Source organism: Vanacampus margaritifer, chromosome 10 (assembly GCF_051991255.1).
Source record: "Vanacampus margaritifer isolate UIUO_Vmar chromosome 10, RoL_Vmar_1.0, whole genome shotgun sequence".
NCBI lineage: Eukaryota > Metazoa > Chordata > Actinopteri > Syngnathiformes > Syngnathidae > Vanacampus > Vanacampus margaritifer.
In genome coordinates, this window is record NC_135441.1 from 27,657,829 (window position 1) to 27,681,155 (window position 23,327).

General features: G+C 42.1%; 3 protein-coding genes across 8 annotated transcripts in view; all 3 read left to right on the plus strand.

Moving 5' to 3' along the window:
- LOC144059722 (plasma membrane calcium-transporting ATPase 1-like) overlaps positions 1 to 7,986 on the plus strand; it is a 62,955-nt gene extending 54,969 nt beyond the window's left edge. For 3 of the 5 annotated variants that reach the window (XM_077578998.1, XM_077578994.1, XM_077578997.1), the window contains one exon: positions 674 to 7,986. In XM_077578998.1, coding sequence (XP_077435124.1) covers positions 674 to 901 — 228 coding nt within the window. In that variant the 3' untranslated portion in view covers positions 902 to 7,986. The remainder of the gene's footprint in view (positions 1 to 673) is intronic. The other 2 variants (XM_077578993.1, XM_077578996.1) reach the window with 1 other exon arrangement.
- A 2,910-nt stretch (positions 7,987 to 10,896) lies between these two features.
- On the plus strand, positions 10,897 to 13,309 carry pth4 (parathyroid hormone 4). Its single transcript, XM_077578194.1, has 3 exons — positions 10,897 to 10,916; positions 11,938 to 12,029; positions 12,368 to 13,309. Exons 2-3 carry the CDS (start codon positions 11,941 to 11,943, stop codon positions 12,612 to 12,614), a joined length of 336 nt encoding a protein of 111 aa, XP_077434320.1. The 5' UTR covers positions 10,897 to 10,916; positions 11,938 to 11,940; the 3' UTR covers positions 12,615 to 13,309.
- An 867-nt stretch (positions 13,310 to 14,176) lies between these two features.
- On the plus strand, positions 14,177 to 23,049 carry cept1b (choline/ethanolamine phosphotransferase 1b). Of its 2 annotated transcripts, none has more exons than XM_077578408.1 (10): positions 14,177 to 14,676; positions 15,248 to 15,478; positions 16,264 to 16,438; positions 16,524 to 16,671; positions 17,391 to 17,532; positions 18,454 to 18,538; positions 18,955 to 19,086; positions 19,465 to 19,623; positions 19,798 to 19,923; positions 20,850 to 23,049. In XM_077578408.1, the coding sequence occupies exons 1-10, from the start codon at positions 14,654 to 14,656 to the stop codon at positions 20,955 to 20,957; spliced, it is 1,329 nt and encodes a 442-aa protein (XP_077434534.1). In that variant the 5' UTR covers positions 14,177 to 14,653; the 3' UTR covers positions 20,958 to 23,049. The 2 variants fall into 2 exon arrangements, with proteins under 2 accessions (XP_077434534.1, XP_077434535.1); XM_077578409.1 differs by having other exon boundaries at positions 14,178 to 14,431.
- Positions 23,050 to 23,327: the final 278 nt, after the last annotated feature.

Below are 23,327 nucleotides of genomic sequence, written 5' to 3' on the forward strand. Positions count from 1 at the left end.
ATTTTGTCACGTTTAAAACATGTTAGCGTACTACTTTAAAACATCATAGCATGTTATCTTTATGTTCAACCATTGAAAATGTTTGCGCGTTAACGTTAACTTAAACCTGCTAGCTTATTAGTTACATTAGCATGTTAGCTTTCAGTTAGTTGAAGTTGTACTTCTTCCTACCGCGTTTCAGGCAATTTGAAATGGACATACGTGTTGCAGGAAGCGCATTCATGTACATAATGTTTTGTTTATGTGGTTCTTGACAAGTCTGGGATCATTTAAAGAAAGTTTGAAATGTTAGCAGGTTAACGTTTTAGCTTTAAGTCAATCAGCATAGCAGCTTCACGTCTCGCATGTTAGCGTGTTAACTTGTTTGCATCTTAGCCTTAAGTTCAGCACGTTAGTGCGTTGTTAGCATCTACGATTTAACTCTATTCTTATTTTTATCCTACTAGAAACAAACCAAAATCCAAATAATCCGCACGTCTTTCGTTATGTTTGGATTTTCACCATTTTGTAGTTCATGTCCACGCTCCCGGCTCACGTTTCCCATCAGCCCCCGGGGCCGCCCGCTCGCCTCCCAACCGACCAATCCACCCTTTGCTCCCCATTAAGAGCAAAACTGACCAAAAACGCTGGCTCGCTTCTTTTTTCACGTGTCTTCCTGTATTTCTTCTTCCAGATTAAGGTGGTGAACGCCTTCCGGAGCTCGTTGTACGAAGGTCTGCAGAGTCCGGCGTCGCATAACTCCATCCACAGCTTCATGGCCCATCCCGAGTTCGTCCCTCTTTCCGAGGAGGAAGCTCGCATCCCGACCATCGAAGAGTCGGCAGACGAGATCCAGACCCTGCCGGGAACCTCCTCGTTCTCCTCCGCCCCATCGGGAGATGCCGCCACGTCATCCGCTTAAGCTTCCTCCTCCTCCTCCTCCGTCCTCCTTCCTCCTCGTCATCATCACCATCGTCACACTCGTACGCAGTGCCAGAATTTTCTGGGGAGGGTTTGTTAGCAGCAGAAACTTGTCATGAGCAGCTTTAGTGGTTTGTTAGCAGCATGTGGCGAACAACAACAAAAACAAGTTGTTAGCATGTGGCTAACAAGTCAAACATTCATTCCCCCCAAAAATTTTAGCAACGAAAATTCTTTAGTAGGTTTTAAATGTTAACAGATTGTTAGCATGTGGCTAAAAACAGGTTGTTGGCATGTGGGTAACAACAAGTACCGGTAGTTAGCATATTGCTAACAACAAAAAGTCAGACACATTCCCAACATTTTCTAGCAGCCCAAATTTCACATCATCAAGTTTTTAAAGTTAGCGTGTTGTTAGCTTGTGGTTAACAAGTCCAGAAAATTCCTTGTCATTCCGCGGCATGTACGCACGAATTGACAGTAGTAAATTGTTAGCTAAAAATAAAGTCACTTCTTCCTGACATTTTTTTAGCAGCAAACTTCCTCATCAGCCATTTTTTTTTAACGTTAGCAGGTTGTTATCTTTTGGCTAAAAACAATAAAAAATAAGGTGTTAGCATGTGCCTAAAGCAAAACGTCAAGAAAATTCCTTATCATTCCGCTACACGTTTGGAAGAATTCCTTGTAGTGGGTTGTGAGTAAGTTAAGCACTCATGCCCCAACACACAAATGGGGGGAGGCCCACTTTTTTTTTAGTAGTAGTTAAAATTCCTTCGCATTAGCAGGTCATTAGCATATGGCTAAAAACAATAACAAAAAGTCAAAACACTAATCTTGCGACTCCGAATTCTCGCCACCCTTGTTTCCGGTCGTCTTTTTTAGCAATGAAAATTCCTTATGAGCAGCTTTAGCGGGTTGTTAGCAGCATGTGGCTATAAAGAACTCAACAACGAAGAAGAAGCACTGCACTTGACCAGTAAAAAAAAAGAAAAGAAAAGTGCAGTGATCGTGTACATACGCTTCCGCTAAAGGCTAACAGAAATTTCTAGTTCTTATATTTATGTTTTAGTTGTTTTTAAGGCAATTAGATTTTTCTTTTTCTTTGTTCATCCTTTAACAAATGTTCTTTGTTGTCACACTGCTGCAGTCTTCAAAGCAAATCTTTTTTCTTGTTAGCGTCTCTTTTTCTTTTGCTGTTTGCATGTGGAAAGACGGAATGTTTACATTGAAAACGGCAGCGGGCGATCGGATAGGAAAATGGCAGCAGGAAAGGGGGGGGGTGGGGGTTGCATGATGTGTTTTATCTGTGTCACGTTGCATGCTAACTTTGAAATGAATATTTGGGAATTCTGTTCCAATGCTCGCCGACACATCCACTTCCTGCCTGTAGCTGTTGACAACAGCTAGCGTGCTAGCGTGGCTGCTCGCAGCTTCACTACGCCAAAAATGTGCTAGTTGTCACTGATCAAACTCATTACAGTGCTAGTTTAGCATGTTAGCATGCTTTTTCAAAATCAAACCTACTAGGATGCGAGCTAAATATTTCAGAGTGCTAGTTTAAAATCATCAAACATGTTAGTATGCTAGATAAGTCATCAAGTACATGACGACGTGCTAGTTTTAACTCAAATATGTTAGCCAGTCGCAGCATTGAGTCGTTATGAAGTCAAAACAGTAAAAAAAAAAGTAAAACATGTTAGCGACATTGCGCTAGTAAAAAGATAGACGTCTATGCATGCTAGTTGAAAATCAAACAAGTTAGCAACATCTCGCTAGATTGAAAATGATCAGACAAGTTAGCTCAACATTTGTCAGTCATCAGATACCTTAGCAACACTATCACGATCATTTTAGGGTTCTAGATTAGATCCAGCCTGTTGGCAACATCACGCTATCAAACTTTTTTGAATGTTAGTTAAAGTCCTAACCTTTTGCAAGTTAAACATGCTCGTGTTCTTGTGCTAGTTCAAAGTAACAGATTTCAGCCATGTTAGCATGTTAGCTCATTAGTTTTAGGTCAAACACATTTTTGTTTTTGTAATTCAAGACATCGGCAACCACATGCTAAGATAAAGTCACCAAATAGGCTAGTCCATTAGTTTTAAGTCAAACACATTTGAGGCGTAGCACTAGTAGTACACGGTCAAGCGGTAGCCAGATCATGCTAGTTGAAAGCATCAAATATGTTAGCATGCTACTTTTAAGTGAAACGTGTTCGTCACATGCGCTAGTTCAAACGTGAACATGTTAGGCTACATGTGTAAAGTAACATTACTGACAACGTGCTGGTTGGAAGTCAAGCATGCTAACCAGATCAAGCTGGTTGAAAGCGCTTTTTTTCTTTCTTTCTTTTTTTAAGTCGAAGCACTGTGCTAGTTCAGAGTTGAACATGTTCGTCTGCTAGTTTAAAATCAGGTTAGCAACAATGCGTTAGCTCAAAGCGGAATGTATTAGCCACATCTCGCTAGTTGCAAGCCATCAAGCACGCCAGCGCGCTAGTCAATCAAATGGCGTCTGTCGTCAATGTCAAAGTTTCCCGGCGACTGACAGGAAGTCGACGTTTCGGTAAACACGCTCGGCCATGATTGAGGTGTTGAAAGACAAAATGTCTCGTGTTGTCTTTATTTTCCACCCCTCCCTCCCTGATATGTCAATGTCTGTGGACACAAACTCAAATGGGCCGTGAAGAGAAGGACTCCTGCCATGTTTGCGTCTGAGGTGGCTAGCTTTGTTTTTTTCTATGTAATACAGAGCCATATTCACTAGAGCCAGGTTGGGTTTTTTTTTTTCCTTTGGACTTTCAGCCCATAATAAGCAAAAGAAGAAAAAAAAAACGTGGTCGTCACTGCCGCCAGAGTCTCCACGGACCTGTACGATGTTTACATGAAGAGATTCCCGCTCATTTCCCCCCTCCACTTCCTGCTTGACGGAAATGCGGGCGGGGGAGTCTCTCTTTGCATGCGTTTCATATCAAAATGTGTTGCTCATTTTTTTTACGACTCTTGTGTATTTTTATATTCACGACTTTTTAATATTTTGGAGGATATGTAAGTAAGTCATCAGTGATGCTCCATCCATGACATCTTTGTTAGTTTGTCCCCCCCCTCGCGCTCCCTTTGATGTTAATGCCACGTGTGTGTTGCCATGGTTACCACACACGGCCGTAAGTGACTTGTTTACTTCCTGCTTGGTCGGAATCCCGTCATTCCGATTGGCTGCTGTCCCGCTTCAGGAGCCGACCGGGAGTCCCTTTTTCCCTCTTGATGCCGAACAGCGTCGCCGTGGCAACAAGCCTAAACATCACCTTGATGACAGCGTGTCGAGGAGCTCCATACTTCATCGCCATGGCGACGGCGTCTCCCCAGCATACGAACTTTGTGCCACGGTGACGAGAGTCTTTGAAACAGTATGGCTAGCGCAACACGAGTCACCACGGTGACCGCATTTTGGGGATCTTCTACAGCATCGCCATGGCAACGAAAGCATATTCATCGACGCCATGTCAAGAACATAAAAAGCTACAAGCATCGCCATTGTGACAGTATCTTGGCAAATTCCAAACATTACCACGGCAACAGCATCTTGAGGAACAACAAGCGGCGTCGCCACGGCAACAGAAGCACCTTGCCAACTTCCAAACATCACCACGGTGACGGTAACTTGAGGAACGCCAAACCGCGTTGCCACGGCAACAGAAGCATCTTCTCACCATATAGCGTCTCTGTGGCAACGAGCATCTTTAGCGGATCTCCAAACAAGTCGTCATGGTGACCGCATCTTTCCAAATCTCAAGACTTGCATCAAAAGGGGGTGGCAGCCTGTGGCGGGACAGCTTTTTGGTGGCCATTTTACACGGACAAGGACTCCCATGTGTGTCTTTTTTTAACCAAATATCAGCGCCCCCTGCTGGAGGTATCATTTAAATAACACACCACAATAGTAATCATGACCCGACATAGCTTTAAAAAAAAAAAAAAAAAAAAATGTCCTGCCAAAGTTCCGATTTTTTTTTTTCTCGTCCTGCCCGCCTAAAGCACGCCTGCCATACCAAACAAGGGCACCCATCGTGTTGGACTTGCTTGCCTCGTAAAAAGAATAATAATAATCCGGATGAGACTGGAAAATTCCATGAACATGATTGATTTATCCGCATCCGGCACAGAGAAGAAATCCGCCTTTTCTCAAAAAAACTTTTCTATGTCGCGTCCATATATTTATATCTAGTATGTGTGTCTATACATATACAGCATATATATATTAGATGTAAATATATAGATACATTCTCAGTTGATGGCAAAAAAGACTTTTGTTTTCTGTGCTAATGATGCTAACGATGCTAATGATGGTGATCTAATTAGGTGCGTGATGGTAGGTGTTATTTTTTTTTATATACGGCATAATCATATGTGTGGCATGCATGACATATAATATTACCTACCCACAATTTTTCCGTGGTTTTGAAAAGCAATATGTCCGACCTGGTGCGATTTGGTCGCCTCGTGTTCCGTGTCGCCTCGAGCCATTACTTCCCGCCCCCCCAAAAACACAAACATACGCACATACACACAAAAACGAAGAAAAAGAAAAGAAAAAAAACAGCAAGTGCATTTGGATCCAATTAAGTGTTGAGTGTTCAATGTCGTGTGTTGTGCATGTTTTTCGTACGGAATGGAACATCCCAAATGTTGACTTGTTTTCCCGCCAAAGCCGAGCAGACAAACGGCAACATCCGCATCCCTTCCGTCATTCCGCCTCATCGTCCCGGCCCATTGGAGGACGACAGTTTGACGCTCGGCCAATCACGTGCGCCAAAAAAGCAATCCGATGTTTCGCTGACTTACGAGACAAATCAACATTTGACAGGATGAATCGGAGACGCCATGCTTGCTTGAAATAATCATTCAAATAAACATTTACAAATAATTTTGTTTGCTTGTTTTTTGAAAAGAAAAACACATTACGAGATTAAAATCTGATTTGAATCAAGATCTCCAGTCATATGAAAAAAATGGCAAATTTTCTGTTCATCTGAAAACGTACTTCGAGAGGGACGTCGGATTTTGTCAAAATCGTAATTTGTTAGAGAAGAAAAACTAAAAAGTTGAAATGTATATTTCATTAAAAGATTTTTAAGTTTAACTCAAAAAATAACGTCAAGATACAAATTCGAATAGAATTTCGGTTTCACGTTTGTATTGGTCGTACTTTTTAAGAATGAATAAGTAATTGTCTTTTTATTTTAAAAATGTTCAACAAGAATTCATTATAATTCTACCAAAAACTTGCAAATAATTTAAAGTCTTGACTACATTACAAGATTCAATTGGGATTTATTTTTTTTCTAGAAGGCTTTTTACAAGAAAAAAATTTAATTTATATTTATATATATTTAAGAAGAGGCAAATATTTTTCATTAGTTTGTTTTTATACCCCGATTTGAAAAATAATTCGGAAAACGAAAAAAGATTTTTTTAATCTAGTGCTTGTTATGTTTTTGTTTTTCCTTCCAGTGTTGTCCTAAATAATGCTAAGCTAGCTCGGCTAACACAAAACCATCGACCAAATGTTCCCCAATCAAAACGTGCGTCCTCCATCACGCGGAGTGAACATCGTCACTTATTTCCCTTCTCTTTCTTTTTTTCATATCAGCATCGCATCAGTCATTCTGTCTTGTCATTGTTGGCGTGTGTTGCTATGGTAACGTGCTAACTCATCGATGCACTTTTCAGTCTAGTTTGAAGAAACCAAATATATGTTCAGTTTCATATGATAGTCATCACAAACGTTTGTCTTTATCTTACCTTTGGAAAATTCGTATAAATTGACCCCGTACTAGCTTGCTAATTTACGATGGCTAAACATGGCCGCAGTATGTGGTAACAATCAAGCTAGCTTGTCGACGTTAGTTCATCGTAAGTCAACAGGTTCTAAAGTGGTTAGTGGCGCTATGTTAGCGGAACAATGTGGCTAATTGACACACTTTGGGAAGATTTGTTTGTTTGTTTATTTCGCAATTTGCGATTAGCGCGCTAATTCAAGATGGGTAAACAATAGGGATTGTGCTAGCATGTTGCTAGTAACTCCTCTCAACAATTTGACTCTTTCTATGTTAGTTAGCATGCTAAAGCAATTAACTGGTGATGTCCAGGATTAGCGATGTATCCAATGCTAGCACCTAAACCTAATTCAAATGAGTAAATGCGACTAACGAATGTCTGGACAAATGTTCTATTGTGTCGACTTTATCTTGGCTAACCTACGATGACTTTGTCGACAACATCCGCGTGTTCTACGTTGGTTGCTATGCTAACGTGGTCAGTTCAAGCACTAAAACGACTAAAACACATTTCAAACAACAAAAATGGACTTTTTGCATACAAAATGGCCGATGCCGCCACATCACTTTATTATTTGGTCGTCCGTTGCTTCCTGATTGTGTCCCGCGTGATTGTTTCATCACTTCCTGTCTGCGATTGACCACTTCCTGTTTGCTTTAATCTATGCAACACGTCCCACCCCGCCACATCAAACACACACACACACACATTAAAACGTTCTCGCACACGTGCACTCTCACATGTAAGAACACACTTGGCCACACACGCACTTACACTGATGCCAACACGCAGAGGCGCACTCACAAAAACATTCGCTCTCACACATTTTGAACATGCACTCACATTCACACACACGATTTTGCATTACAGGCACACTCACACATAGTTAGATACAGATGCCCTAACACACACACACAAACTCGTTCTCTCACATTACACACACACTCAAAGGTGCACTCACACATTCAGGAACAAGCATACACGCTCTCTCACACATATGTACTCACGCAGTCACAAGCATCCTCACGCACAGGTTTCCTTTGCTGTGTTGTATGTGATTATGTGGAATGCTTGCTCGCTCTCTCGCTTTCTTCTTTCTCTCTCTGATATTGTCATGTTGTTTGAACAAAAAGAAGATTATCAAGCAACCGACTTGTCTCATACACGTCCATGTATTATATATAAATATCTATAAATATATATACAAATCTATATACAGAAAATAAAGCCATTGGAATTTGAAATACCAGCTTCAGGTTCTTGTTGTTTTTTTCCAGTCGGCCCATTGAACGCATCACGCGCTCTCACAGGAAAAAAAAAACATGTACTCTCACACAAACACGCACTCCACAAGCATGATCACACGTGCACGAGTAGCGCAAACTTTCGTGTAAACAAAAACGTGCGCGCACTCACACGAGCCAAGGAAAAAAAACGCACTACACCGAACACATTAAACAAGAGCGCACACACTCGTGCACACAAACGCGCTCAGCAAGCAGAAATGCTCTCCACTCTCATCTCAACTCTCATCTCACACACTCATCAGATCATGCGACAACACGCTCAAGGTGAGTGATGGCTTTTTACTGCCACCTTGTGGCCATCCATAGGTTTGGCACATTTCTTGAAACTGAGATGACATTTTGAAAATGGACAAATGCCAAAAGCCACCTTACAATTGGTCTCGACTGAATGACGTTTCTCGTTGCTTTCATCAACTTGCCAATGTCTCAATTGTCTCCGTGGATCTGTGCAAAAGTTTGCGTACGTTTAGCCCACAGTTCGCACATTTTCCAAATGAAAAGATCTTGCCAGAGCTTCGCGGCAAGATGCCGTTTGGGGGCTCCTGGTTTGCCAAACTACAACGAAGAGATTCCTAAACCTTCAGATGGTCAATCAATCTACTAGACTTTACGACTTCATTTTTACGTCAATAAATAAAACAGCTTTTCAGTGTTTAGACAAATGTTTAGTTGAAATAAAACACAACAAAACAAATTCGATTTTAAAGTGCAACAAGGAAAGCAAACTAACTAAAAATAGCTCTTAAGGTTGTCAAGCAAATAGACTATGAGTGAATATTCCTTTTTTTTATTATTACAGTAACATTTTAGAAATACAGAATATTAAAATGAATCGTTTTTTATGTAAAATTTTTTTTGTCTTTTTTTAAAGCTTGTAACCAATTACAAATTTGTCACTTTCATTTTCTGCAATAATTTACATCTATAAATAAATGCACGAGGCTAGCAAAACAAAGAAACAAACTTGCTCAAATTCCAACCAAATGCAGTTTCGCCTCCAACAAGTGGCAACGTTTCTCCTTTGACAGTTTTTTTTTTCTTCTTCCGTTTTGACGCGCCGCTGAGCTCACTTCTTTTTGTGTCTGTTTTGTTTTGTACTCTCACTAACGGGAAAGCTACATGAGTAGCTGTCAATCATTCTCATACGTCACAAAGTGTGTGACACAAAAACGCCAGCCACTGCTTATCATCACGGTTTATTTTATTTATATCCTACGATTATTATTTTTAAGCATAAAAGGCATGTAATAAAGAAATAATAGAGGCAGATCAAGACAGGACATTTTTATTGTCCTCAGGTAAGACTGCACATAGAACTTGGGCGCCCCCTGGTGGCTTGGGGGCTCTAGGCAGACGGCTATTTGGCCCACAGTGAGAACTCGTGGGCTTCATGTGCTTCTTAGACTTGCTTGTCTCCTTCTTTCTTGCTTTTAGTCAATAGTTGATTCTTTTTCTTCCATAACGGCTGCGCAGAGCTCATGAAGTTGTCTGTCTCTCTGTGTGCGCGTTGGCGAATGCACCTGTTATTTGGTGTCGGGTGGAACCTTTTTTGCTGACATTGGTTCCTATTAATAATCACCACTAGATGGCGTAAGATCACACAAGCCAACACCTATTGAAAACAACTATATAGGGAATGTAATGAGAGACTGTAACACGCCTTCTGTTTTATATCTAATTGTATTTTGTTAGCGGCACCTGTGCTGTTTGAGACAAAACAGCGAATGATTTTGACTTGCAGTGCTCACAGAATGCCAAAGGGACGACGACGCACTGACTACTTGTCGGACGAAGGAATTTGAATTTGACACATGGGTAGGCCGTTTTGGGAGAGATGTGAGCTTTTGCTAATCAAATGATAGCTTGTGCACAAATGGATGAATGGATGGATGGATGGATGGATGGATGAATAGTTGGTCATGATGGTGAGATGAATGAACTCATGGATGGATAAAAGCATGGATAAACAGACAGATGGACAGATAGATGAATGGGTGATTCATTGATGGATGGATGGATAGATGAATGGGTGAATGAATGAAAGAACTGACAGGTAGATGGATGGTGGAAAGATGGATGAACAATCCATACAGGCACACTGGATGGGAAGATGGCATGAATGGATCGACCGATGGATGGATGAGAGGATTAACAGATACAGCAGCTGAATGGATGATTGTTGGAGTTGGAAGGGTATCGATGACGGATTGACACATGAATGACAGATGAATGGATGGATGAAAAGATGGCTGTCTGTGGACACGGAAGCGTGTCACCGTCGCCCCCGCCCCGCCCATTGTTCCCTTCCCGCCACGTCAGCGGTGGGAGTCAAACGCGCGTCCCTGCGATGGCGGGCCACGCGGAGTCGGCGATCGCGTTAAGCGCGTCCGCCTCCGCACGCCATTGACGTCGACGAGCCTTTTTGACACGCGTGACCGACGGCTCGTTTGTTCGCTCCCTCTTCTGCCTTCCTTTCACTTCCTGCCCCCTCGGCCCAAAATGGCGGCCAAATGGCACGCGGGCCCAAGGTGGCTTCTGGTCCCGGCCGGGCCCCAACATTCCGGCAGGAGGGAAACCCAACCGAGCCGCGGGCCCCGTCGTCACGGCGATTGGCTTCATTAGCCGCCGGCATCTCCGGGCGACAAACATCCGTCCCGCTTTCATCACCCGCTCAAACGCGTGTCCAGGAATTAGTCACGTCCCGCCATCCTCCGTGGATTAAAACGCACAATAGACACAGCGAGGCAAACCTCATCCTCCTTTTCAAATCAGCGCGCGTGCGCGTGTGCGTGCGCGTCGGGGCTGCGTTATAAAAGGTCTGGAGGTCGAGACTTGTCAATGTTTGGTCCGAGGAGAAGAGCAGCTCTGTCACGTGAGTACAATTTCACTACTACATGGCACTTAAAAAGAAAAGAAAAGAAAAGAAAAGAAAAGGGACATTTGGAATTTGACAAGAATTTACAGTACTTTATTTATTTATTGCATTTTGTCATGGTCATTGGAAATCAGGGAAATTCAAATTCACAATATTCGACCACCTTTTGATTTGACCATTTTGTGTCAACTCACTGGAGAAAATAAAATATGACAGCAAAGAACACTTTAGATTTGACAAGAAAGAAAATGCTCAAGAATTTAAAGTGACACACAAAACAAAAAACTATTTATTCTAGACTGTCCTTAAGATCACCGTTATGTTTTCTAATATTTCCTTCAGGCAATTTTTTATTATTATTTTTTTTCGTTTGTCACATTTTATGATTCCATCTGTGAGGAGAAAAAGAGCAAACGCAATCATTGATTTTTGTTTTGTTGGATTCCACATTATTGAATAAAGAAATTGAAATGTTTATGATTCTGACATGAAGTGAAATGAAACATTGTAGTTTTTAATTTTGTTGAATTGTAAAGTTAAAAAATAGAATTGCTAATTATTTCAACTTTAATATTTTTTGTCTCTTATTTTTATTTTTTTATTTTTTTTACCTCAGATGATTCAGAAAATGCAAAAAAAAAAAGCATTGCACTTTTTCACATTTTTTACTTCTTACCTACCTTGTGTTCAATTGAATTTCAAAAATCATGTAAAAAAAAATATTTAGATGTTAAAAAAGTATTGAGCTTTTGAATGTTTTTCAAGACCCCGCAAAAAACATTTCTGTGTTTATGCCTGTTATTAGATGATTTGGTTTCCTCTGCAGCAAGTCAGAAATAATTGCATTTATCTTTTACCAAATTATTAGATTTCCTTTTTGAATCAAACATAAAAAAAGTCTTTCATTTTTTTCTTATTTTTTTTTCTTATGTCGGACAAACGAGAAATAACACGAAAAACGTTTTTACTTTTATTTTCATTTTCAACAAAGTGGCTCCGTTTTGTCTTTTGCTGTCAGAAGATGCAGCTGTGTCACGCACCCGTCCGGCGGCTGGTGGTCTTCATGCTCCTGGTGGTCTTCCCAACCGGACTCTGCGAGCAGAACCAAAGGTGACGCCAACACACGAGTCGCGCAATCGCGACTTTCCGTTCACTGGCTAGCAACGCCAACATCTTGAAAATAGATCTTCTCGTCAGATAAGCAGCTGGCATAGTCGCTTTAGAGCGCCTTGTCTTGCCATGAGTGTGCGGAAAAAAAAAAAAGTGAGGGCGTGACAGTCAGAATTTGGACCGGACTTTGCACTGCTGTGGCTACTTTAGAGTGCCTCGTTGTTGTCCATAAGCATTTTCCATGACAAATGGGGGTCGGCTCTCAACCAACCAACAAGAAGAAGAAGAAATATTGCTATGTATGCAGCTCATCTGTTTGTGTTTTCTCGCCGGTGCAGCCGCCGAGCGGTCGCCGAGCACCAGCTGATGCACGACCGCGGCCGCAACATCCAGAGCCTCAAGCGGCTCATCTGGCTGTCGGGGGTCATGGAGGGGCTGCACACCGCCCAGACCCGCTCGCTAGCTGCGCCGGGCCCCCGAGAGGGCCCTCAGGCCAACCCCGACGTGGCCGCTCTGATGCGCAACCTCCTCGGAAACTTCTTCAACGGTCCGTACGGGACACGGCAGGTCCAGCCGGAGGCCTAAAGTCGCTTGCGCCGTCGAAACGTGACCTTCGGGGCATCCCCGAAGTCAGGACAGCGGATATCAAAAGTCTACACACCCCTGGGCGAAACGCCAGGTTTTTGTGACGTCAAAAATCATTTCAAAACGTTTTCCCATGTAGATCAAAATGAAATCTTTTTGAGGGACTGAATGCAGTTGCACAAGTGTGCACACCCTTTTAACCATTCATGTTAAATGCAGGTCAGCACACGCCTGCCAAACATTACAAGTGCAACAGTTAATTGACTATCCAATCCTCTGATTTTGTCATTTATTCTCCCATTTCTGAAGCCCTTAGTGAGAGCAGACGGATTGTCTTTGTGTTGAATCAAAAAAAGAAGAAGAAAAAAAAAAGACATCAGCTTATTTTCTGATGTAACTGAATCAGAATCAATTCATGGAAAAGTTTCATCTATTTCTTTTAGAATCAATTGTTCTGTCAATGAACTACGTGATTGTATATATTAATTGAAGACAGTTTTGTCTAAAGTATGTGAAAGTGGTGCTCAAGTAAAAGTATAGTGTATTTTTATGTCTGTTTGCAATTTTGGTCACGTTTTGGCTGCATGTAAATGCTGTAAACGAGACTTCTGTGGAAATGTCACAATCAACTGTCATCTGTTATCATGTTCATTTCACCAAGAAAAAATATATGTTGGAGAATTATATACAGGATATATACCGTATATTTTTTTTATTTTACGCGTGCATCTCATGATAGAAGCTCGCAGTTGCAATTTCACGCTTTGACGACGCTGTCAAATTGGCTTCAGCGCCAGAGGCATCTCTTTTGTCCAATTGTCTTATTTTAGAAAAAGATCACGTGACAATGCTGACAAAGATTGTCGCCACCTTGAAGGTCCTGGAAGTGTTGACCATTTTGGGAGATACTAAAGGTGCTTCATTCAAATAAAAAAAAAAGACACCAAAAACCCCTTTTCTAGAATTGATGGAATAATCATGCAAATTCTGGATATTCATTCCTTTTTTAATTAATTGAACAAAATTAAAATTAAAATCTTGGAAGTAAATTGTTTGAATAATTTCCTTTTTATTTTAAATTAACAAAAAAAAACTGAGTAATTATCCTTGGTACTTAAGTCTTTTTTGTCTAAATTTAAAACACATCTAAATAGAATAATGAACATAATTATCATGAAACGATTCAATAGAATTTTCATTTGCATTTCTATTTTTTTTTTTACCTAAATAGAAAAAAAAATACATTAACAGAATAATAATTGAAATGCTATGAAGTTCTAGTCACATTTTCCTTTGAAAAACTGAAAAATAACTGACCCAAAAAATCCTGTTGCATACACTTTATAATGTTGTGACTGCAGAAATTGAAACGCTTTGGAGACGTACACGACATCAATATTGATAGACCTACCGATGAGGTAATTACAGCTTTGAAGGGGTTACAATTAAGAGTTGACTGGTTTGGACCCAGTCGTCTTATTTTTAGAGTAATGACAGTTTAAAGGCACAGCGTATGACGTCACTGTTGCCCTATAGTCTTAATTCAGGTGCAATTCTTCCCACCCTTGGCAAATAACGCGAGACTTCCCACGGGATCACAGCAACTCTCGTGCGGTGTCAATCACGGTGACACTGAAGTCTGTTGTTGATTTCGTTTCGTTTCTCCTCATCACCGCACGCTGACAAATTCACCGCCTCGGTTCCGAAACGCCGGACGAGGGGGAAGCTCCGCTCCAGCGACCGCCGCCGGGAGTCCCTGTGTGTCGGCGTGAAGAGCCTTCGGTCTCCCGTCGGACCTTCCGCGGCTCTCGGTTCAGGTCCGCGCGTCCATCCGGCTGTGGGTCGTTAGCATGCGAGGCTAGCTCCGGCGCCCGCCCACCGGGAGGAGCCGACTCTCTGCTCGCCTCTCGCCGTTTTCTTCTCCCGCAAACGTGACACTCGCGGCGGCGTTTCGGGCTGCGTTCTGCGCGGTTAAACGACCGCGACGCAACTGCGAGGGTGTGGTTCCGAACCGGAGCGAACAAGTTGGCCGCGCGGGCATGGACGGTGGCGGCTCGCCGAGGTAATGCTAATGCTAATCGTGAGCGGCGAGGCTAAAGCTAAGCTAGTCGCTAGCTCTGCAGGTGTTTGTTGACAAGCAGCAAGCATCGTTGATGACCTCGAAAATTGACCTTTTGGAGCATTAGCGTGTATATATTTTGGAATAAATTATTCAAATCACCGTCACCCACCCTGTTTGTGATGTTACGTCGTATTCACCCTTTGGAACTAGTACACATGTTTGTTTCAAACTGACTTGCACAACAATATATTTGAATTTATTATTATTTCATATGACTCGCACCACTACTACTTAGTTGATATTATTTATGCCTATAAAGATGAACATGTAAATTAGTGTCAAATGAAGTTATTCTTATCATTGTGTATTCATTAAATTAATCTGTTGAATAATTATTTATTCTAATTTTATTTTGTTAAATATCAGAATCAACATCAGCTTCCAAAAATTCATATGAGCCGGTCTCTAGTTTTAGAAGCGGCCACGAAACCCCCCCGCCCACACACACACACACACTCAATTTTGGAACAAGGCTGAAACGTAACCCAATGTTTTTTGACCTGGCGGCCAGGTGGTGTCCAACTTGGGAGCAGCGGGCCAGTCGGGGCTCCATGAGTGCGACGGGGCAGCAGCATGGGGGGGGCCTGCGCTCCCGCCGGGCGCTCGTCCGGGACCGGGAGGCCGGCCCGGGCGCCGGCGTGGAGGCGAGCTGCTGGCTGGCGCCCGGTGTGCTGCGCAGGTTTATCGAACTGCCCTCGCCCCCCCTCTCCAGGCATCAGCTCAAAAGGCTGGAGGAACACAGGTACGACTAGTGTAGTTTGCTGCCTAAACGGGCTGCTGTATGAATTGAAACCGGAAGAAAATGTGCTTAATATTTGACAACGACATTGTGACTTTGCTGGGTCTGGACTAATGATGGGAATTGAAAACCGGTTCTTCGCCGGCTTGCGAAGGTAAACTCTGCGGCCCGTACCAACTGAAACAGAGTAAAACTACTAATTAAAACTGGGAGAGAAAAAAATTGCCATTGGTCAATTAAATTGTGACATCGGGTCTTGATGTATCAGAGACATAATGGACTTGAGTTGGGCAGTTTTTCAGGCCCAATTGGTGTGCTGCCTAAACACGCCCCTGATAAACCCATTTATTGACTTTTCATCGTGAAAGTTTGCGGGTTGTGCTGAGTTTGCTCAACTTAGCATTCACAGGTATCAATCAGGCTGTTGCAGGTTCGAGTTGGTAGTTTGATGCCTAAATGGGTTGCTGAAGAAATTGTAACGGGAAGAGAACAACAATTGGTGCAGGTGTATTTTTATGATATTTTGTGGTGTTGCTAGACTGCAGAAAGAGTACAACCAGTCGAGGGTGCTGTAGGTTCAGGCCCAAAGTAGATTGCTGCCTAATTGGGCTGCAGATAACTCTTTTTGACATTTCCTCATTAAGAATATTGACGGTCGCACTGTATTTACTCAACTGGGCTTTCACAGGAATCAATGAGATTGTTTGATGTAGTCACAGGCCCAACTAGTTCACTGCCCAGACGGGACAAGTTTATAGGAGGTAAATTGCCGGCGTGGTCATGTGCAGGTACAGCAGTGCCGGGTGTTCCCTGCTGGAGCCGCTGATGCAGCGCTACTGGGAGTGGCTGGTGGCCCTCGTCCCCGCCTGGATCGCACCCAACCTCATCACCGTCATCGGCCTGGCCACCAACATCTTCACCACCCTGGTGCTGGTCTACTACTGCCCCACCGCCACCGAGCAGGTCAGCAACCCCATTGGGGGGGGTGTAGACTTTGTATATTGTGAAGAACATGACAAAATGTCAAAGTTGACGGTGCGCTCGGCAGGCTCCGCTGTGGGCGTACCTGATGTGCGCCGCGGGCCTCTTTGTGTACCAGTCGCTTGACGCCATCGACGGGAAGCAGGCCAGGCGCACTAACAGCAGCTCGCCTCTGGGGGAGCTCTTTGACCACGGCTGCGACTCGCTCTCCACCGGTGAGCCGCTTCATTCGCTAGCCTGTTGAAAAACGCACGAGCTGGTCTAAGGTTGGCAATCGCGGATGGCGTCGAGTTCCGAGTCCAAGCTAAGATTTGTTCACGTCTCATTTCCTTTTATTTTTCGGTGAACTTTTCCAATCAAATCCTCATTTGTCGAATCGTTTGACTATTCTGAAATTAGCGTAGCATAAATCTGCTATCTTGATGCTAAGAGGAAACGCCAAAGACAGGCTAATGGAAATGAGTATCGTTATGATGGAAATCCATTCGCGGCTTGACGTGATCATCTCAACAATTGCAACGGATTTGATTTAGTTTGCTGACATTTGTCTACTTGACGTTATTGATCAAATTTACCTGTGTCACACTGCTGCCCCCTTCAGGTTAAGGTATGCACACCAGGTGGGCAGTTTGCGACTTGTTTTATTATTTTTCGTTTCTCTTAACAACAATACCTTGTGTAATGTCTTATTTATTATTTAATTAAGATGTTGCCAACTTTCAAGAAGAAAATGTTAATATTATTTTGTGGAGGAAGAAAATAATCTCATGAGAATGGCTTTATTCATGTCGAGATGTCAGATTTGTGTTGTGTTTCCGCAGCCCCCGTTTGAGAACTTCGGTTGCAAAGTGTCAATTTGATGCACGCACGTGTACACTTTTGCCAAACATACCCGATGGACCGTGTGTGAAGTTGTGTGCTTTGCCTTTTGTAGTGTTTGTGGTGTTGGGAACCAGCATCGCCGTGCAGTTGGGCACCAACCCCGACTGGATGTTCTTCTGCTGCTTCGCCGGCATGTTCATGTTCTACTGCGCCCACTGGCAGACCTACGTGTCGGGAACGCTGCGATTCGGCATGTCAGTAGGAAACCAACTTTGCGTCCTCCACATCCACATACACGGCCAGACGTGGTCCGCATGAAGAGTTACAGAATATTTGCTGAGGTTTTAGCCGGCCCAACTCGTCGGTCCACGTGCAGCGAACTTGCCAATCCATTTTCAAAATGTGAGCGAGTTCTCATGACAAAAGAATTGGCAAGTGTGCTTATGGGGTTTAACATTTACCATCGTCAGGCCCGACCATTTTGTCTTTGTTGAGTTTGATGGTAATGCTCACATTCAAGCCAATTTCTTGTAGCTGCTTAACGTTCACGATCTTCCCCGGCCGTTTTCTTGACCAATTGCCTGTAACACTCAAGATGATCTTTCGGTGACACCCGATAATCGCGCTTTTGCTTACTTTGTCCAGAGAGCAGAATCATGTTGTAATTACTCGGGTCAATGATACTGTGACCGTTTTCCAAGATGCTCAGGAAGGAAAAAAAACACTCTAGACATACGCCACACCACTTGATAATCACCCACGATCATCTGCCTTTTGCTGAGAAGAGGTAACGAAATGCTGACATTCGTCCCGATGTGCATCCCGCCTAACGTTGATCGTCACCCCCAAACATTTCCCAAGAAGATTTGGGTGAAAGAAAAAGCCTCCGAAGACGCCACAAACCCACATTGCAGGGTCATCATAATCACTCGCTCATCTTTTGTTGACTTCTGAGGATCTGCTTTTTGTCTGGTTTTGATCTGGACGTGGGTGGGAGACTGGAGTGCAGCTCCGTTATCGCTACACAACACATTACACCGCGCCAAACCTTTTCCCGAGCTCGACACGGGAGGGGGTCGCTCTGAGCGGACCACAGGACAAAAATCGCTCTGGATGGTCGTTAAAACACAGCCGAGAATCGAGCTTATCGCTAACGCCGACGTCTCGTCCCTCAGCATCGACGTGACCGAAGTGCAGCTCTTCATCATCAGCATGTACCTGCTGGCCGCCCTGGGGGGCTCCGCCTTCTGGCAGTCGCTGGTAAGGCACTCAAAACACGTCAGCGTCATCAGTAGGAAAGTAATCAAATATGATAACTTATATCAAATCAAATGTGAAATAAATGATTGATTTTGTTGGTTTAATATTCTTACAATATTTTTATTTTTTTAAACACACCATACATTTTCCAATGGTTGCTTGTTTAACATATAAATGTTTTCAGGAAGAAGAAAAAAAAATTCAGGAGATAAAATCATTTTCAATAAAAAGTGGAAGAAAAAAAATCAAGTTGAGGAAAAACAGACATTTTCAAGAAATACTTTTTTTTTTATTAAATAATACTTCTCTGAGGATTTTTTGTGTGTGATTTTTCCGTTTTTTTATTTTATTTTATTTGATCACCACAACTTTTCCAATTTCAATTTCAAATCGGCTTCCGTTTCCCTCCCCTGCAGATTCCAGTTGTTAACGTCCAGGTGAAAATGGTTCCCGCTGTTTTCACGTTTCTCGGAGCAATTTTCTCTTGTACCAACTACTTCCGGGTCATCTTCACCGGAGGCGTCGGGAAGAATGGCTCCACCATTGCTGTAAGTTTTCCCGTCCCGGAGGTCACTGTCACTTAGGGACGGCAAATTTGCCGTCAAGGGTGAAACACTCAGAAAAGTCTCAACAGGTCATGTCTGAAATGAACCAGGAAGTCGGCCATTTTGATTACAAGCAGCCTTTTAGAGTCATTTTCACAGCGTTCGAAGAGAGCGATGTAGCAACATGAAATTTGCTAGGCACGACTACCTAAAAAAATGTTTTGCCTGATTGCTACCAAATTTGAAGCATTGCAGATGGCCAACTTTGCATGGTCAGAGCGTTCCCCGCGTGTCCCGCGTGTGCCCGCCGAAGGAATGTACACATGCAGTCACTTTGGCGTGATGCATGTTGGCGCCGTGTTTGTGTGTGCGTGTTGTCAGGGAACCAGCGTGCTGTCTCCAGTGCTGCACATCGGCTCCGTCATCGTTCTGGCCGTGATGATTTACAAGAAGTCTGCCGTCCAGCTCTTTGAGAAACACCCGTGTCTTTACATCCTGGCCTTTGGCTTCGTCTCCGCCAAAATCACCAATAAATTAGTCGTAAGTCAAACAGACCGCTGTTCTTTTTTTTTTTTTTTTTTTCTTTCCATCTCATCTTGTGAGTGCCTGGTCTGCTGCACTGAGCACGTGCGGACCACAAAGACGAGAGGGCGGTGCCTGCCACACTCGCCTCGGTGTGGAAATGGAGACGCTGATGTGTTGTTGTGTCCTCAGGTCGCACACATGACAAAAAGCGAGATGCACCTGCACGACTTAGCCTTCCTGGGACCGGGACTCCTCTTCCTCAATCAGTATTTCAATAGTTTTATTGACGAGTACCTTGTGCTGTGGATCGCACTGGTGAGTACGCTTTGTGCACACTCAAGTCATTTCTCACTCAAAAGCAGAAAAAAGTTCTTTCAAGTTCTAGATTTTTGGAGGGAAAAAAAGTCATATCATGAGATTTAGGTTGTGTACTTTCAAGTTAAAAGCATCATACGTTTTCAAGAAACAGTCCAAAGCGGGGGAAATAACCTCTTGAGACACAAAATCAAATATTTGCAAGAACATTTATTTCTATTTATTTATTTGTTTTTAGAAAGAAAAAATATATACATTTTCGAGAAAAAGTTGTATATTTTTGAGAAAAAAGAAAATCGTACTTTTCTAGAGACATTCATTTCAAGAAAAAATATGTGAATTATTAGGAGGAAAGACACATTTTCTGCAGAAGATGTTTATTTTTTTAAAGATATTCGTACATATCAATGAAAGAATTGGAAGTTGAGAGAGTTTTTGTCTCGCAGGAAAAAAAATCATTATTTTTTTTTTTTGAAAAACCTTGGACAAGACAAATGAGATATTTCCTAGAAGATGGTTGGTTTTGATTAAAAGTGGGGGGGTTACTTCTGAAGAAGTTTTCTCAGGAAAAAAGTCATGATTCATTTCAAGAAAAAAAATCATACATTCATATATAGAAAAAGGTTATTATGTTTTTTTTTTTTTTTGGGGGGGTGGGGCATTTTACATTTTACTTTTCCAAGAAACATTTATCATTAAAAAAAAAAAAGAAGTCATATTTTGGAGAAAAACACGTTTCAACAAGTCAGATCATTTTGAGAAAAAAAAACTCCATCCATGATTGCGTGGATGGCATTGGATTGTTCTGAGATTTAAAAAAAAAAAAGGGGCATTTCTTAGAAAACGTTTGTTTTTGAAGAGCTGAATGGCGCACGTTGGCCAAGGCGTGCTGCGAGGCCGACTGAGGCGGAGTTTTGCTTTTGCAGGCGCTGTCCTTGTTGGACTTGCTGCGTTACTGCGTGAGCGTTTGCAACCAGATCGCCGGCCACCTTCACATCTTCGTCTTCAAGATCAAGCCTTGCTCGCTGCACTGATGGGGAACTCGTGCCGCGCACGCACGCACGGTCGGACGGACGCACGGACGGACGTTCCCCACCATCCTCCATCCGTCCATCTTGTTACTTGGCGTGTAAAAAAAAAGTTGCAGCTTGAGCCCAGCGAATGTCAGGAGCAGTCATGTGATCATACTGGAGCGTTACTTCCTGTCAGTGTTTGTGTGAAGACTTCAGGTGCTACCATCACACACACACACACATGCGCGCGCACACACACACACACACACAGGGGAAAAAAGAAAGAAAAAGTAGTTTAACGTCTTTTTTTAGTTCCTTTTTTGCTATTGTACTGTAAATACATCGCTTATGATTGGCTTGCTTCCTCATTGCAGCAACTTTTTTTCTTTTTACGCACAAACAGTTTGGCGATAATTCATGTTCAAAGTTGCAATAACCACTTATGAGGTGTACACTTTTGGGGGTTGAACTGGGTTATTTGTATTTATTGTCAAGATGTGTGTATGGAGTTTTTGTTTGTGCCAAAATTAAATAAATATAAGGCCTATGAAATAGATCTCTAAATATGAATGAATGAAAATGTCAAACTAACTCAAACGCTGAATACAGTATAATCTATTTAATGACTTATTTGATATACTTTGTGACCTTATTTTTTTTCTCATTTATATAATGGAATTTTTTTTTTAATGAGTGACATTTTTATGTATTTGACATTGAATTAAAAATAGCACAAAACAGATACCAATTCCATTCATTAAAAATTCCATGAAATATAACTGTTATTTGATCATTAAAAATGCCATAAAATACAAATTTTTAGAAAAGCCTCATTTGAATTTCTTTCAAATACAAGTCCCATTAAATACATAAAAATGTAATTCATTAAATAAAAATTACATTTAAAATAATTCAGTTTTATATTTAAAAAAAAAAAAAATGTCATTGTAACGACTTATGGAATAAATTGTCATGATCAGAATCAGAATCTTCTTTATTGGCAAGTATGTAGAAAGACGCAAGGAATTTGTCTTGGCTGGTATGAGCTACACGAGTGTTGGCACGAGTCGGCAGGATGGGACCTCACACAGCTCCAAGGATCTGGTGAAGAATCTGTGCGAAGATTGGAGACAGTTGGTCAGCAAAGACTTTTAGGCAGGGAGACCATCCGGCCCGGGAGACTTTTTTTTTCTTTAATCTTCTGCTGCTAGTTCAGTGGTGGGTTATGGAAGCGTCTAATCTGCCGTTTAACATTTTCAGGTCGTCAGACAGTCCTTGATTGTTCTCGGCTTGGTGGTGGGATGCGAATGTTTGTGACTACCGTAATTTCAGGTCCTTCCACACGGACGCAGAGTTGTTAGCGGGAAACCGTTTTTTTCCAGCCTTTCTGCGTAGTTTCTCTTGGCGATGTTAATTTCCTTTGTCAGCTGGTTTGGGGCCCGTTTTGAAAGGCGTCCGTCCTGTTGACATTTTTGTCGGGACACAAACCTGCTCACAAAAACCAATGTAAGATTTTACAGTCTCCTTATGTTTGTTTCAAAGTATCATAGACATATTATAGTTGACCTTAGGGCTGGGCGATATGGCTCAAAATTCATATCACGGTATCAACTGCACCCCTTCACGGTAACGATATATATCATGGTATAGAATTAAGTGTTGTTTTTTTTTATAAATAATTTGCTTACTGGTTTACGTAGTCCTTTATAGAAGCTAAATCGATAAAACAAACAATGAAAGAATAAATCTACTTTGGATAATAACATTTATTGTACAAATCTCAAATCACTCGACCGCAACGGTATGTTGTGCGCGCCAGCGAAATTACGCTAGTCGGGTCATTTCGCTAATCGGGTCATTTCGCTAATCGGGTCATTTCGCTAGTCGGGTCATTTCGCTAGTCAGGACGGCCCTAATGCGATGACGGCACCAACATGTGCTAAGACGCTAGAGTCAAAACCTCTACCTTCAGCAAAATGTGTACTTTATATTGAATATACCGTTTATATCGCCCAGCCCTAGTTGAGATTATATTTCACAATTTCATAAATGGGGCATAATAATGCATCGTTTATTTAATTTTGGCATTAAAACACCCCTCATTGACTGCTGATTGTTTTTGCAGATTTTTCCTTCATTGACTAGTTTGTATTTTCCTTCAATATTTCCTCAGCCCTGGCGCACGATCATGAAAACCTTTTTCAGTTCATGCTTGATTTAACTCTTTGACTGCCAAAAACGTTAAATAACGTTTAGTAAAATCCTATGGAGGAGTGCCAAAGACGTTAAAAGACGTTTGTTTCAAAACAGAGGTGAAACTAACCATTTTCTATTGTAGATTACTGAAAAACAGAATAAGGTAGAAACAAACTTTTTTTTTCTGATGAAAGA